Here is a 16,414-nt window from a genome sequence, read left to right as displayed (position 1 = left end):
TATCTTCAGGAAAAATCAAACAGCTTTCAAGGGTCAAAGGGCCCAGTCACAGCTCTACAGAGCGGGGAGGAAAGCGAGTCCAGGCAACCATGCCAATCCAGACCTCACGCATCCTCTCGGATTGTAAAGGATCACGACAGACGAGAGGAACAGGAGACAAAGGTAATTCAGCGCGTGCGGGGACCGGGCGACGTGACTCCAACCAGACTCGCGGACGAGGCGGGACTGGGCAGGACCAGAGCACTGTCCGGGGCGGGGCGGGGCGGGACGGGACGGAGGTTCCCGGCAGGATGGGCGTGGCTGGGAACGCCCTGGCCCCGCCCCCGCACCAGGCCCCGCCCCCGGAGTCCCAGGTCACGCGCTGGGCTGACCCGCGACCTCAGGCCTGGGGGGGTGGGGGAGACGGGGGACGGGCCGCGGCAGACCAGCGCGTGCCTCACGTCCTCTGCGGCCCCGCCCCCCGCGCTGCGCACGCGCGGCCTCGCCCCGCCCCCCCGTCCCCCGGGGTGGGCGGGGCCCGGGAGCCCGGCCGGGGAAGCCGCGGGACCGCTGGGCTTGGGGGAGCGCGCGAGCCGCCGCCGCCGCCGCCGCGTCACGGTCCCGCCCGCCCTCCGGGCCCCTCCCCGCGCTCGCTCCGTTCCCGGCTCTCCCGCCCCCCTTTCCCTTCCCCCCCGGGCTAGCGAGCGGTGACTTAAGCAACGGAGCGCAGCGAAGCCCATTTTTTTTTTCCTCCTCGCTCGCAGCCGCGCCGGGCAGCTCGTGGCGCGCGCGGCGCCTCCGCTCCGGCCCGAGATGAATGCTGCGACAGAAGCCGAGTTCAACATCCTGCTGGCCACCGACTCGTACAAGGTGGAGCTGCGGCGTGGGCCTCGGGGCCGGGGGACCGACGGGGGCTCGGGCGGCGGGATGGGGCAGGTGGAGGAGCCGCCGCAGCGCGGTGGCTGGAGGATGGAGGCGCGGGCCGGAGGCGGGGCCTGCGCCGCGGCGGGGGCGCGGCCGGAGGCTCGGCGGGATGGGCGCACGCTGCGGCTGCGGCTGCCGGCGGCCTGGGCGCCCCGGCGGGGTGGACTGGATGGGGCCGCCCGACGGACGATCGGGCTGGTTAGGTAACAGCCCCGGGCCGGGCAGGTACGTCCCTGCCCGGGGGAGCGCTGGGAGAGGTCCTGGCGGCGGGCCCCGCACCCAGCCGGTGGCCCCCAGCGTGGAGGACAAACCCGGCCCCGGGAACCGCGTCTGATTCAGCCTTCCACTCCGCTGGGCTGCATTTCAAACTCTAGGGATCGTTCACGCGCCCGGCCCCTGGTTGCAGAGGCCAGTGTACTCTGGCTCTTCGGGGTCACTACGGGATTTCTGTGAAAAGGAAAGTGAAAGACCGGGAGGTAGAGGAACCGGAGTTTTAACCCTGGAGGATTTGTGGGGGAGGGAAATGGCCCAATGCTTGACGGTGCCTTTTGAATTGACTCTTGCAATATTTCCACTTGAAATGCACCTTAGCAAAGGGAGGAGTTAGGAGGAAATGCTCCACGATTACGTGAACTTAAGCTAAATTTTGTTAGCCAAGACACTTAAGGGTAAAATATCAGACTAGGACCCCCACTAAAACAAAATAAATTTTTGTTTTCAAGTTTAGTATTTACTCAAGCATCGTGATGGTTTCGAGTGTAGTGATTAGACGTAGTACTCTAGCGGCTTTGTTTTGGCTCTTTGCTTTTTACTTTTTAACCCTGTAATCTGAGTGTTTCAGAGAGTTCCATTTTGCTTACATTCTCGTTTGTCTGTTTCTTTGTAATCTATTTAAATAGATACAAGATTTATCAACAGGTGGTCTTTCAATTGGAATTTTTATTTTATTTTATTTTGGTTTTTGTGACAGATTTCTCTGTGAAGCCCCTGGCTGTCCTGGAACTCACTTTGTAGACCAGGCTGGCCTGGAACTCAGAGATCTGCCTGCCTCTGCCTTCTGAGTGCTGGGATTAAAGGCATGCGCGCTACCATGCCCGGCTTCCAGCGGAAAGACCGGTCCAGTTTCTACTGTGGTACTTAAGACTCTGAAGACTCTATTTGACTTAGTTTTGAGGAGGTGCTTTGGGCATCCTTAGTGATTTTAGGAAAGGCTCACTCGTGATTTTGTAAAATTTAAGGAAATAGCTCAAAATAATTTTCAGGTATTTTACCTAGTTCTGGATGAAATGACTGAATCTAATGGGAAGTATAAACAGATACTAAGTGTGAACTTTTAAAGGGCCAGGCTTGGGTGAGCACATCTTTATTTAGCCCGAGAGGCAGGCTTCTTGAGTTCCAGGTTAGCCTGCTTACCCAGTGAACAGTGAACGCCCAGAGCTACAGTGTATAAATACCAGTGATACAGCCCTGCTTAGCAGCGGCTTTGCGTGGTGTTTTGGAGCTGCTTTTACTCAATGAAAAATCTAAAAGCTTTCTAACCTCCTAGCAAGTCATGCTTATCTGCATGATTACATTTGCATATAATTTTTATTTCTGCCCATTCTCATTGGGCGTCCCCCCCCCCTATTTTTTGCCTTTTTATCTTAGGTAAGAGAGGTAGCAAAAAAATACTTGAGATTACAGGTAATGAAAATTCTTTGATTTGGAGATTACAAGTTCTTGTCAGTTCTTAAAAATTCTTGACTGTTTAGAGGACAGGGGCTAGATGTTGATGAAGAGATTTCTTCTAAAAACTAAAAGAAAAATCATTTCCTAAGCCACACAAAGTAGATAAGGTAGTGGCCAAGCTTATAGCAACATGTGGGATCCATTTTCAGGGTGTCTTTAGGAAAGCACAGAACACTCGGGGCCAGTGGAGGAGGGTTTGGAGCACACTTCCATTTCTGTGATCTCATGTTTCATCGTGTGTAATAAGGAGCTGAGAATGAGAACACAGGCGGATGCAGCTCTTTTCCCAATAAAAAGGCCTACTCTCACATCTCTAATCGTTTGTATTTTCAGAGTAGCTTAAGGCACGATTTCCCACCCAGCTTTAGTGACTGACCCAGCTTGGGAAGATGGATGGATGCGAGCCCCTCTAGTCAGTGCACTGGTTAGGTTGCATTCGGGGCTCTCCTGTCAGGGAGGCATGCCTTTTCTTTTTTAGCATACTGCTGGGATGGTCAGTTTCCAGGAAGCAATTAAAAGATGCCTTTCTTCTGTCCCACACAGAAATTCCACAAAACTGTACATATTTTGTTTGTAAGCGCCTACGACAGAGAACAGTTTTAACATTTTTTCAACATTTTATCTCCAGCAGATTAGCAGAAGACATTGTCATTTGTGCTGTGGCTGGAAAAGACGGGATACACACAAGTGTATCAGTGACGTTCAGGTCCCGTCGACCCCCTCGGGGGCCTTCTCTGCCAGCTGTCTAGATCTCAGCACTTTATCAATCACACATCAACACATAGTGGAGGCACGGCAGGCAGCAGCAGCATCTTACAGTCCCGGGTGGAGAAGGGTTATCTTTACTGACTCTTCAGAGAACTGCTTAACTTCCTTATAGCAATGAAGCAGTCAGTTCTTGTGTTCTTCAATGACTGAGGAACACAGGAAGTTGAGCATTATTGCAGAAGAGATTTGGAGAATGAGCATCGCATGACGAAGTTAGTTCTGCCTGGAACTTGCAGTATTTCCCTCTCACTGACTCCCCACCTTTGGTACTTGCCTCTCAAGTGCTTCTGAGAGAGCACTAATGGATCAGGAACTTGGACTCATGGCCCCAGAGCTTGTTGAGGAGGAGGGGTTCTGTACTCTTTTTCTGGTGTATCCTTAAAGACATGTATGTGTCAGTCATAGTGACATAGCTCTGTAATCTTAGCACTGAGAAAGAAGAGGTGGGAGGCCAGCCTGGGCTATATAGCAAGTCTGGTCCGGCCTGGACTACATGAGACCTTGTCTCAAACAAGAGGGTGGGTGACATTTGTATGTATGTTTTCAAGTGAGTTTTATAAATTGTGGGGGAAATTTGAGCAATAGAAATAAAACAGCTGGCAACCACAGGTAAAGATGCTTGCTACCAAGCCTGGTGGCTTACATTAGCTGGGCATCCACGTGGTAGAAAGAGTATTTATGAAATAGTTTAGGATCAGGGCTAAATAGCAACAAGTTATTTTCTGTGGCAGCAAATTCACAGAGCATCACACACCTTAAAGACTCCTGAAAAGCAGAAGAACCGATTAAAATTTTTGCTGTAGGGAGGCAGAGGTCAGGCTGGATGGGGCTAGTGGATCCTTCTCTTGTGCTGCAGGTATTGCACAGATAATGTCACTTTTACAAGTGTGACTGGAAAAGTAGGCAGGTCCCAGCTGCCTTTGGCAGTGTGATACAGTTCGGGTGGCAAGATCATGAGAAGCCATCAGACCAACCTAATCCAGAGAAAATTAGACCTGATTTCTCTCAGGAGGATTCTGCTTACCTTAAATACGCCCCTATCCCAGTCCCACTGCCGTAGTAGGTCGAGGGCGGATCCTCGAAAGTAGAATTTATCGATGCAGCTGTTTGACTAACATCCTCCTTGGAGACAGCTCAACCTCGTAAAACATGAGGCTAGAATCTTTTGTTCTAGGCACTTAAAGTTACTGTCTAGGACCTAATCATTTTAGAAGCCGTGTAAGAGCTTTTTCATGTATGTGGATATGTTGTCTCCATGCATGTCTCTACCACATGTGTACTGGGTGCCTCTGGATCCCTGGGAACTGGAGGCAGACAGTTGTGCACTGCCATGTGGGTGCTGGGAACTGAACTCCAGTGCTCGTAACCACTCTCCAGACCCTGAGCTTCTCTGTTTTCCAGGAAGGCAAGTGAAATGAAGTTATGTTAAGACTGTTCATGGGCTCCTGTGTACCTCACAGGGCTCTCTTAGCCACAGGAGGGCCTTGCCAGTCCAGAGCACAGTTGCCTAAGAATGTGAAGAATTGTATGTCATTTTCTCTAGCAGTAGAAATCAAAGCACTGCAGAAATTAACAGGATTCAAGAACTTCCTTTTTATACACTCAATTCTGAGCATATGAAACTTACTAGTGTTGCTTGACAGTACACACTGAACTCTTGATTTTTCCCACTCATTCCCTCCATAGTCTTCATTGATTCAGTAAGTGGAACTCTTTCTTTGAGGAGGAGCTGAGACAGGGTTTGCTACGTACCTGTCGTTGGCCTGGTATTCGCTAGGTAGCCCAGGCTGGGCTGGGAACTGGAGGCAGACAGTTGTGCACTGCCATGTCTTCCTACCTTGCCTGAGTGCTGGGATCACGGGTGTGTGCGGCTCACTATCTCTGGCTTAAATGGTGCCATTGATAACCCAGGGTGCTCAAGCCGGACTCCAGGAGGTATCTGTAACGTCTCATTCCTCCGCATCTAGTTCTAATTCTCCTTTACCTCCAAAAGTGCCAGGTAGGTGTCTATCTGCTCACCTGGCTTAGTTGTGTTCAGAAGCTTCTTCCTTCCTGGCTCTGCTCTGAGCACCCTGTAATGCATATTCCTCTTGTGCCAGATTGTTTATATTATTTTGTGTGTGTGGCACACCCTTCAAACTAAGGTTGTGAGGAAGGCCTAGAAGTTGTGGCTCGGGGTTAGAACATCTAGTTACCATTTGTAAGAGCCTTTATTCAGTTCCCAGCATCAAAAAAAAAAAAAAATTGCAAACCAGGTTATATTTACCCCAACTTAAAACCTGATGGCTTCCCATTGCACTTGACACAAGGTGCGCTCCTCTTGGCACCTATGCATACGTATGACCGTACCTGTTCCAGCCGTGCCAGGTCCAAGGACCAACTGCGTTGGCCGTCATTCTGTTCTGTCCCTCATGTCAGACAGCTTCCTATCTTCATTTGACTCTTGTTCACATGTCGCCGCCCAGCCAGATCTCCCCAGTTCCTTTTAAAGATACTTGCCCGGTTCTTTCCGTCCATCTTAACTAGCATTACTTTGTCTGGGTATTGTTTTTCTCTTAACCTTCCCGTCAGCTCTACGAAAAGTGGGGCCACATCAGCCTATTCTCCTCCCCTCAGCATCTGAAGCAGTAAGCCTGGCACATGGCACAAACAGCTCCTGTGTCTGTGAGTCAGCTGACTGGGGTTATGTCATGGCCCATGTGAAGGGCCAGTGGCCACTTGAGCAGAAAATAAACTAGTAAAGCTGGAGTTAGTGCTTGTTGACTGTATTCTTAGAGTAACATTTACTAAGAAACTCTGCTTGCCTGGCTGTACTGGCGCGTGCCTTTAAATCCCTGAACTCGGGAGGCAGAGGCAGGTGGATCTCTGTGAGTTCGAGGCCAGCCTGGTCTACAAAAGCTAGTTCCAGGACAAGGACAAGCTCCAAAAACTACAGAGAAACCCTATCTCGAAAAACAATAAATAAATAATAGTACCCTTGACCACTATGTATTGACAGTTTAAGTTTTTTTACCTGTATTCTCTAAAATAATTTTAAAATTTCTCTTTAAATTGTAGAATATGGTTCGTTTCTAATTCAGCAGCCTGTGAGACTTCATGGTTTAAATTGTATCTTTTTAAACATAGGAACCATTCCTGTATGTAGGCAAAATATGTATATGTATTTTATGTATATGTAGGCAAAAGTGGGTTTTAAAGCACTATTTTAGAAATGCATCCTAAACAAAAGCTTCAATAGTTAAATGCAGGTAAACTGTGGTATGTTTTTATGTATGTGGGGTGTGTGTGTGTGTGTGTGTATGTGTTTGCATGCTTCTGGGCTTTCTGTTCGTACAGATATTGTCTGTAGGCCAGATATTAATGTCTGATATCTTCCTCAGTTGTTCTCCAAAATAGTACATTGAGGTTGGGTCTCCCTTGTACGGAGAGCTCAACGACTTGGCTAGTCCGAGCAAGCTGGTGTTCTGTGGACCATGTCTGCACCTCCCAGTGCTGGGTTGCAGTTGGGCCACCACACCTGCCTGCACTTGCGTTGGTGCTGGGGGTCCAGTGCTCCTCATGCTCACGCAGCAAGTGTATCCACTGACCCGTCTCCAGTGCCTACAGACTTGTCCATTCCGGTAGCAGACACACTGAAGTATGTGAACTGTGGAGGTCAGAACTGACTCGGGTCAGGGTGGGTGCTGTGAGGAACAGCCGTGACCCTGGATTTAGGAAGCTCTCACTGTGTCATCCAGTCCTGTATGTAGTTTTTACTTTTCTACCTCAATGCTTAAGTTTCTTTAAAGAATTGGAATCACTAGGTTGTAAGTCTGGTGCTGTTGTTTTTACATATATCTTGGGTATATTTTAAGTACGGGTTATCTTTTTTTCTAGCAAGCTTAACTATTACTGAAATATCATTTATAAATATACCTAACTTGGGTGTTTTATTTCTTTTTTTTTTTGCATTGTGGTGGATTGATAGGTTTAATTACTGTGGGTTCTATATTAGTTTTCTCCTTTGTTTTTTTTGTGGCTTTCCTTAAACTGACAGTGATGAGTCCGTCCCTGGGCTCCAGCCTTTAAAGCCCAGAGTGTCTGCATTTTCCTCAGGATGCCCTATGCCTTTTATTGTAGAGGGTTTTTTGGGGGGGTGGGGGTTGTTTGGTTTTGTTGTTGTTGTTGTTTTTATCTGTGCCTAACAAGAAGCTGCAGCCCTCTGCAGGACTCAGGCCCTCAAAGCCCACGTTACTCTAGAGGTTTACACACACACACAGCAGAAGGGGAGCTCCAAGCCTGCTTCTCTGGGAAGGATGCACAGAGGATGGGCGCTCGGGAGTGGCAGTGGAAATGCATTTATTTTAGAATGCTAATGCTAAGCTACAAAGATTCTGTAGATAGAGCCAAGCTTCTCTGAGATAGAGGTTGTGCAGCCAGAGAAACACTGGCTTTCCTAAACTTGAAATCATGCTTAGCAGGAGACATGGTGTGGACCCTGACCACCTGTGACACTTGGCCCACCATGGCTATCATTTACCCTGTACCTTACATTTGAAAGTTTTTCTATTCTTAACACTGTACAGACACACACTACTCCTAGTCATTTATTTGTAAATAAATTTGTAAATTTTAAAATAAATGCCTTATCTATACAATCGCCTTAGAGTGACAGTACAGTACAGTAAAACAGGCTCTAGTGAATGCTGAACGCTCCTCAGGTGGAGGTCGGCGCGTCTTTGACAGTGGCCGTTAGCAGATTCATAGGATAGAAATTGTGATAAAGGCTCCTATGTTTGTAAACTCGTACGTGAGATCTAGTAGGAACTTACTGTTCAGTCAGAAGGCAGTTTGAGAAATAACAAAACGGGAAGTTGCGTTTATCGTTTTTAAATGTTTCACTACATTTTGTGTCTGTGTGTAGGGACATATGTACATGGTGCTCATGTGGAGGAATCTGTCCTCCCTACCACGTGTGTCCCAAGACTGATCTCAGGTCAACCATCCCAGCACTAAAACAGGCTTTCTGTTGCCGTTTGACCTGCTGCTGCTGTGCTTCCGTCCAGGTTTCTGTAGACACATGGCAGCCGAGCTCACCCTCATAGTTACTTAAAGAAGCGGGTTCTGAGAAGACGTTGACTGGCCACGCTTGGCACATTAGATAGCTGTGGTATAGGCTGAGCATTCCTGATCCAAAATTAGGACTTCTTGAGCGTGGGTGTCACAGGGGCAAAATTTCAAACCCGACCTCATAAAACTGGTCACAGTCAGAATCCGTAAAGTGCCCACTGCACAGGCCCAAGGACCTGAGTTTGATCTGTAGCACCTAATGTGAAAAGCAGCCATGTTGGCACGTGCTTTCAGTGCAGTGCTGCAAAGGGGACCCAGGCCTGCTGGCCAGCTGGTCTAGCCAAACTGGTGCACTCTAGGTTTGACGAGAGATCCTGTCTCAAAAATAAAACGGATATGACGAAGGAAGACCTGAAATCCACCTCTGGCCTCCATATGCATTCATGCACATACACACAGACCACACACATACACACACAAAAGGAGAAAGACATGAAATCCACCTCTGGTCTCCATACGCATGCATGCACATACACACAGACCACACACATACACACACAAAAGGAGAAAGACATGAAATCCACCTCTGGTCTCCATACGCATGCATGCACATATACACAGACCACACAAACACACAAAAAAGGTGAAAGTATTTCTCTCAGACAGGTCCTAGCCCCAAAATACAAGTACAGCCACATACCCTAGAACCCCAAATTTGAAGTACCACCTGTCTCAAACCTTTCACAAAGCAAAAGCAAGTACATGCACAGCCTGCCTGAATCACTGCCTTGGTTTGTTTGATAAGGTGTGTGTCTCACACTGAAAAGGGCTGCACCCCAAGACCAAGTGAGATCCTCTCAACCCTATGGCTTTGAACATACTTAGGTCTAATCTCTTTGGTCACTTTTGTTTTGATGGTAAAATGAGGAATTATTAGCAGGATCATAGTCTCTTGTTCTGTGTGGCCAGGGTGGGTAGGTTGATCAATAGCAAATAAGAAACAGTCTGATTGGAGATAATTTGAAGACTTGCCTGTTGTGCTTTCATCTCTTAGTGTCTCCTAATGAAGGTGTCTTTCTTTCTATAGGTTACTCACTATAAACAATACCCTCCCAACACAAGCAAAGTTTATTCCTACTTTGAATGCCGTGAAAAGAAGATAGAAAACTCCAAAGTAAGGAAGGTGAAATACGAGGAAACAGTATTTTATGGGTTGCAGTACATTCTTAATAAGTACTTAAAAGGTATTGCTTTTCCTAGTACATTTAAAACACTGCTTTCGTGTGACTTCGTGTTTTTTCTGTATTGTTATGTTCTGTTCTTTGAAGTAACTTCGAGTAATCTAATTTTGATATTTCATTATATTTGATCCCCACTTTAGGAGTTGTTTTCTTTTGTTTGAGACACAGCCTTACTTTGTAGCCTAGGCTGGTCTTAAACACAGGGAGTTGCTCAGGCTGGCTCAAAATCATGGCAGTTCTGCCCCGGCCTCCCAAGTGTCTATAATTGTTGAGCTACCACTATGCTGCCTTCTTTTGCAAAACTTAGGGCCTGTTTCTGTGAATGCACTAAGACTTAGAATTTGGTGTTTGCATTAGATGTTTTAAGTTAGAGAGAGGTTTTCTGAAAATGATGGTTTTCCAAAGAACGTTTAGGACAGTAATGTTCAGAAGCCATTCTCATTTACTGATAGACTGAGCCGTTGACCCAGGGCAAGAAGTTTATTTTTGATCTGGAAAATCATTTTGAATTATGGTAGATTTAACTAGAATATTTTTATATTGCTTTAGATATATCTTACAGTTTTGTTTTTCAAAACTATTTACAATAGTGGGTTTAATTTTAAAATGCATTTTAAACACGAAAATCCTCCCGGTAATTTTCAGGGGTGGATTGGCTGTTTGCTGAGACCATTTATAGTATATTTTGTAATGAAGTTTCTACGCAGGAAACCAGTTCCAAAGACCTTACATTCTGGAAAGTTTTAATTTTTAAAGCAAAAACAATTTCAGTTGAGTACAGGTTAAGCTTAATTTTACTCAAATGATAGCTATTTTAAGGTCAGATAGAGAGACTTGCTGCATTACTGAAAACCCAGCTAGGTGTAAAGGTCCTACTGGATGGAAGGAGAATGCACAGTGTATCTTAAATACAGCAATTAATACTGGTTTCTAAAAATAGAGAATATTTTTTATTTCTGTAGCTTTTTGTAAGTTATTATAGGTGTGTGTGTGTCTGTCTGTCTGTCTTGTCTGTCTGTCTGTCTGTCGATCGCCTGTTAGAGTAGGGCTTCTAAAACCATTGCCATTGTCAATCCCTTCCTGAGGGATTTTTTTTGCACAATTCTGAGTATATAAGTATATATAAATAGATGTACAAACATTTGCTGATTTTAAAAAAAAAACTTCATAGTATTGCAGCATTTGTTGACTTGACATGGTGATGCCGTACAGTGCAAAGTGCACATGTGTGTTCAGACCCAAATGGATGAGGTTGCATGATCCAACACAGGTGAACATTGCCAAAAAAAAAAAAAAAAAAAAAAAAAAAAAAAAAAAAAAACCTTGAATTCATTACATGTTTGGTTTTGAATTAACTTGTGGCTCTTGTAGATTCAGAAGTTTCTACTGTTGCCAAATTTTTATAAAACCACCCCACTACCATTCAATTATATGTCCTTATCAGTAGTTTACAGGCAACTGCTCTAGGCCATTGTCTGAGTAGCTGTGTGTCGTTGTCCTGTGAGTAGGTTCTGTGCCCTTATCCTCAGTTTACAGAGAAGAGATTTAAAGACTATCTAAAGAGCACTGCCCTTAGGTTTTGCTTGTTTTGATGGTGTGCAAGTGATTTTCTATTCTCTAGCTGCTTGCTTGTTTTAGTTTTTGAAGACAGTCTCACCATGTAATTCAGGCTGCTTTGGCTCCCTGAGTCCTTGATTTATGAGTGTGAGCCGCTGTGTTTGGCTGCTCCTGTGCTTGTAAAATAATGAACAATTATGGTTAGGGTGAGCGCTTGGAAGGACAGGTTTCCTTTCTGAATCTGCTCTTGGCCCGTGAATCTCGTTCATCCTCTGCTTTCCCGTTGTGAGGGTGAGAGCTGAGGACATTGCTGTGGTGACTCAGCAAGGTACAGAATGTAAGCGAGACCTGTGTGTCCTTCCAGGTAAGGTCGTGACCAAAGAGAAAATCCAGGAGGCCAAAGAAGTGTACAAAGAGCATTTCCAAGATGATGTCTTCAATGAAAGAGGATGGAACTACATTCTTGAGGTACAAATGGCTATATTAAATCAAAATTTCTTGCCATGGAATTTGAATAGAAAATTCAACTATAAAGCTTTGTGTTGATGATCTGAATATAATAGTTATTTTTTAAGATATTCTTACAAAAACTAGAGAACATTTGCTTTTCCTCTGTGGTGTCAATCACTAACAAGCCGCAATAAAACAGCAGGTCACTGGGTGCCGTTTACATAGCTAACGTCAGCATTTCAGTGTTGATGAAAATAATTTGTTGTTACACTGCATAAAGTAAGATTTTGGAAAAATAAGACCCAAGAATATGTTTGAAAAACCTTTTACTAAGGTGACAGAATTTAAAATAAACTAACAGATAGTTTATAGTAGTCCTAAGCAATATGCTATGTAAGTGACTTAGAATTTAACTCTTTTTTTTGAGAGGTAATTTAAAACATTTCTGGAAAATATACCTTAGAAAATGGAGATACACTAATAATTTTTAAAGGATGTAGTTACTTGGCAGTTTCTTAACTTCCTCAAGTTGAAAGTAGATGCTATGAGTTTATCACAACATAACTCTGGGGCCGCCCTCTCAGCAGCAGCAGCGTGTGCTGCAGCTCAACATAACTCTGGGCCGCCCTCTCGGCAGCAGCAGCGTGTGCTGCAGCTCCTCGAGTGACTCCAGCCCAGCTTTCCACTCTGCAGCCGTGTACCGAGCATCCGGATTCCCTGGCAGCTCCAGCATCGGGAACCAAGTGTTCAAACACATGAGGTTATCAGGGCAGTGACTTAGACTTAGGCATTGAATGTCAGGGTCTTTGTGGCTTTAAATGTCTACTTGCCAGGAAAGAGATAGGACTTACTTAAAATTGCTCTGTAGTGATCTCCTTTTCTCTGCGTGTTCTTGCACACTAGCCTTTAATCTTTCCTTCTTTTTCATGTGTGAAAATGACCTGTGTGGAACAAGTTGTAAGATAGTTTTAGAGTATGGTAGAATGAAATTTCTCTTTTTCTGAACAAGTCAGGGAAATGCTGTTTTGATCAGTGTTGATCAAAGTGGTAGGTGTTCGTAGCAGAAACAATATGAACTTAGGAGCTGGATTGTTGCCTAAGTTATTCATTCTGACTCACTTTAGAAGCTGCAGGAGATTCTGACTAACTCGATTACTGCTAATGATTTAACGACATCTATACTTTCTGCAGTGGTAAAAATTTAGCTTCCAAGCCGGGCGGTGGTGGCTCACGCCTTTAATCCCAGCACTCGGGAGGCAGAGGCAGGCGGATCTCTGAGTTCGAGGCCAGCCTGGTCTACAAGAGCTAGTTCCAGGACAGGCTCTAGAAACTACAGGGAAACCCTGTCTCGAAAAACAAAAAAAAACAAAAAAAAATAGCTTCCATAAAATGTTAAGAAAAAAAACTGGCATAACAGGCAACTGTTGAGTGAGTGAATATTGTTGCTGTGCCTCCTGCCAGAAATATGATGGTCATCTCCCAATTGAAGTCAAGGCTGTTCCCGAGGGCTCTGTCGTCCCCAGAGGGAACGTGCTGTTCACCGTGGAGAACACAGACCCTGAGTGCTACTGGCTCACCAACTGGATTGAGGTGAGTGGGTTTGGCTTTTATTCACAATCTTGTTGAAGTGGTGATTGAGCATAAAGACCACTGGTCCTGTAAGTTTGCTGTCACTAGTAAGGCTCTGTAATCTGCACTGACTCCTGTCACTGCTTCCTCATCAGTGAGTGATATTTGAACGCAATGATCTTTACTGTCCTTCTGATGAAATGTGATCTTAGGAGAGCCTATAAATCAGATGACTGAGCTCAGTTGACATCGGTCTTATAATTCCTTTTGTTTCTTTTGGCACTGCTGGGACCAGAATCCAGGGCATAGTGCACAATAGACAACCCTTCCACTAAATTACACCTCCAGCCCTTTTCTCAAAAGAATTCTTGAGGCAAGGTCTCACCGAGTTGTCCAGACAGGTCTAGAATTGGCATCCTCCTGCCTTGGCCTCCCAAACAGCTGCTGCGCCGGGCCACCTGACCCATTGGCAGTCTCCATGTACACTAGCTTAGAGCAAACTTAGAAAAGTTGCCCAAATCCATTTTTAATCATGAAGACTTCGGGTAGACATTCTGTTCCAGTTCATTCACTGATTTTTCAGTGAATTTTTCAGCTTCTAATCTATAAACAGACATTCTATGTTCTTACTGTTTGATTTCTAAATCTAAAAGAAGGGCACATAAGTGGTAGGAATTTTGGGTTTCCTTACGTGTATCTCTGAGTGGCTCCATGTTGTCACAAGTGGTTTTGATGATGATGATGTAATCTCAAGCTTCCTGGTCATCTGTGGAGGAAGGGACCAAGTCACTGAGTGCTGTTTACATGGCTAATGTCAGCATTTCAGTAGTGATGAAAATAATTTGTTATTACACTGCATAAAGTAAGATTTTGGAAAAATAAGACTCAAGAATATGTTTGAAAACCTTTTACTGAGAATTTAAAATGCTGTTAGACTTTTGAGTGCCATCAACTAAGAGAAGGCTTAAAACAGGCCCAGAAAAGAAAGTACAGTCAGCTAAAATGTAAATTTTAATTGGTCTGTACTGTATTGTAAAACTTGGAATTATCTGTGAACTTGAAGTAAATGACAACAAATCTTAGTTTTGGATTGGCAGATTTTTATTTTGGAAGTATAATATAAAAGCACAAGAGTAAAGGGTGTGGAGGGTTTTGTTTTGGTGGTGCCGGAGATGGAACCCAGGGCACAGGGCCTTGTACGAGCTAAACACGCACTTGTTGACTGAGCTATATCCTCCTCCTTGTAGCAGGTGGTTCTTAACCACACTGTCTGTCAGCTAGTACATTCAGACAGTGTTTTCTCTTCAAAGCCTCAAGCAGGGAGCACACTGGTCACTTTTAGTTTACAGCTGAGTGGTCCATCAGTGAGTCCTGCCTCCTGTGACTAGTTGGGTGTCCCCAAGGTGAGTAAAGAGTCCTGAAATAGGAAGTCCCATAATCTGGCTGCTACTGTGTTCTGGTAAAAGAGAGAGAGCCAGAGAGACACGATTGATCAAGAATAGTCCAGAATCAAGGGATGAGGACTAGAGCTTCCAATGAGGACAGGAGCTTTGAACACCGTATTGATTCAGCCGCAGGAACCTAAAGCCACAGTAGTTTGCCTTTGAGATGAGGTGTTTGTCTGAGATTAAGTAATCTCTTTCCGTTGGTTTCATTTACTGATCCCTTAGCTTATGTTTGGTAAGTTTATAAAATTTTACTTTGTAAAATTTATATCAGAAATGAACTCCCTTTTTGGTCCAGCTCAGATACCACTGCCAGTTTTGTAATGCTGTCTTAGCTTTTTCTACAGTAGATTGGAAGCTGTTTCTGGTAATATACTATCAGGCTTAGAAAATAAAATGGAAATTTATCATCCTAAAATGAAATAGCAAGTTCAGGACAAATAACTAGTGTGATGCCAGGGGTGTGCAGCAGCTTGAACTTGGAGTTTTCTGGCAGCCCAGAAAAAAGTGAGACTAAAGAGTAGAACCTAGCAGTTCTAACACGTCCCGCATAAACACAGACGAAGGGTGTCAAGCATGGGTCTCTAACATCACAGCACTGCTAGGACAGAGTCAGGTTAAAGGCCTGACTGCTTTATTAAATAGGTACTTCTTAGACTGTACGTCAGCGCTAGTTCACGGGTCCATTGGGTGCTGGCCCACACAAGTCAAGGAATCAAGAATAAGTTGAGGAACTTAGGACAGTGTGACCTTGCTCAGCGCTGAGTGTCAGTCTGCCCATCCATGGCAGATTGCAGTTTGAATCAAAACTTTTCTTTGGAGTTACTTGAGGCTTAGAGTGCTCACTTCTCTCTGCTGCTACAGCAGTCGAGCAGTGGCTGGGAGCTGATGGCTTCCTAAGGCCAGAAGTAAGCCATGATTTCCCCAGAAGGAACCCAGTACCAGTATTTTATATTAATAATGTGGTTAATTTTGTTGTTACAGACTATTCTTGTTCAGTCCTGGTATCCAATTACAGTGGCCACAAATTCAAGAGAGCAGAAGAAAATACTGGCCAAATACTTGTTAGAAACGTCTGGTAACTTAGACGGTCTGGAGTACAAGCTGCATGATTTCGGTTACAGAGGAGTCTCTTCTCAAGAGGTGAGAGACCACGGCGAGTCTCGGGGAGAGCAGTGTGAGAAGTCAGTGCTGCACTAGCTTCCTCTGTTCACTACCAGAGGCCGTGGATGTCAGAAGTTTGTGAGAGCCAGTCATGGCGGGGAGGGAGGCAGAGGTGCAACAGGAGAACAGGAAACCCGGATCGCTCAGTCTCGAATGCAAGCGTGAAGCAGAGTGAGAAAACGAAGTGTCATGGGACTTTCAGCTCTTGAAGCCTCCTCCAATTACAGGCTCCCTCTATCAAGGCTGCCCCTCCAAAACCTCGCAAAACAGCACCACCAGCTGGCGACCAAGTGTTCAGATATCTGAGCCTATGTGTAGGGAGCATTCTCATCCAAACCAAAATGAGAGGCCACTGTCAGCTTCTCAGCATGTCACTGGGAGTAAACTGGCTTTAAGTAGGCCATTTCTTACAACTCAGGAGGCTTAGTCAACACATAACTAAATAACTACTGTGTGTCATCTCAGTACATAGAATATACCTCTAAATACATGGTCTAGTTCTTTACACAGTAGGTGGAGGGGTGGACAGTCAGGCGCACT

At 45.2% G+C, this 16,414-nt stretch overlaps 1 protein-coding gene across 1 annotated transcript in view; it reads left to right on the top strand.

Moving 5' to 3' along the window:
* The first annotated feature begins 662 nt into the window (after positions 1 to 662).
* Positions 663 to 16,414, top strand: part of Nampt (nicotinamide phosphoribosyltransferase) — a 29,421-nt gene continuing 13,669 nt past the window's right edge. Inside the window, exons 1-5 of the mRNA XM_038335810.1 lie at positions 663 to 849; positions 9,536 to 9,692; positions 11,611 to 11,714; positions 13,158 to 13,286; positions 15,695 to 15,853. Of these exons, the coding sequence (XP_038191738.1) occupies positions 793 to 849; positions 9,536 to 9,692; positions 11,611 to 11,714; positions 13,158 to 13,286; positions 15,695 to 15,853 (606 nt within the window). The 5' untranslated portion in view covers positions 663 to 792. The remainder of the gene's footprint in view (positions 850 to 9,535; positions 9,693 to 11,610; positions 11,715 to 13,157; positions 13,287 to 15,694; positions 15,854 to 16,414) is intronic.

The sequence above is a fragment of the Arvicola amphibius genome, chromosome 7, assembly GCF_903992535.2.
Source record: "Arvicola amphibius chromosome 7, mArvAmp1.2, whole genome shotgun sequence".
NCBI lineage: Eukaryota > Metazoa > Chordata > Mammalia > Rodentia > Cricetidae > Arvicola > Arvicola amphibius.
Note: the sequence above shows the minus strand (reverse complement) of the source record. Positions and strands in the feature narration are given on the sequence as shown.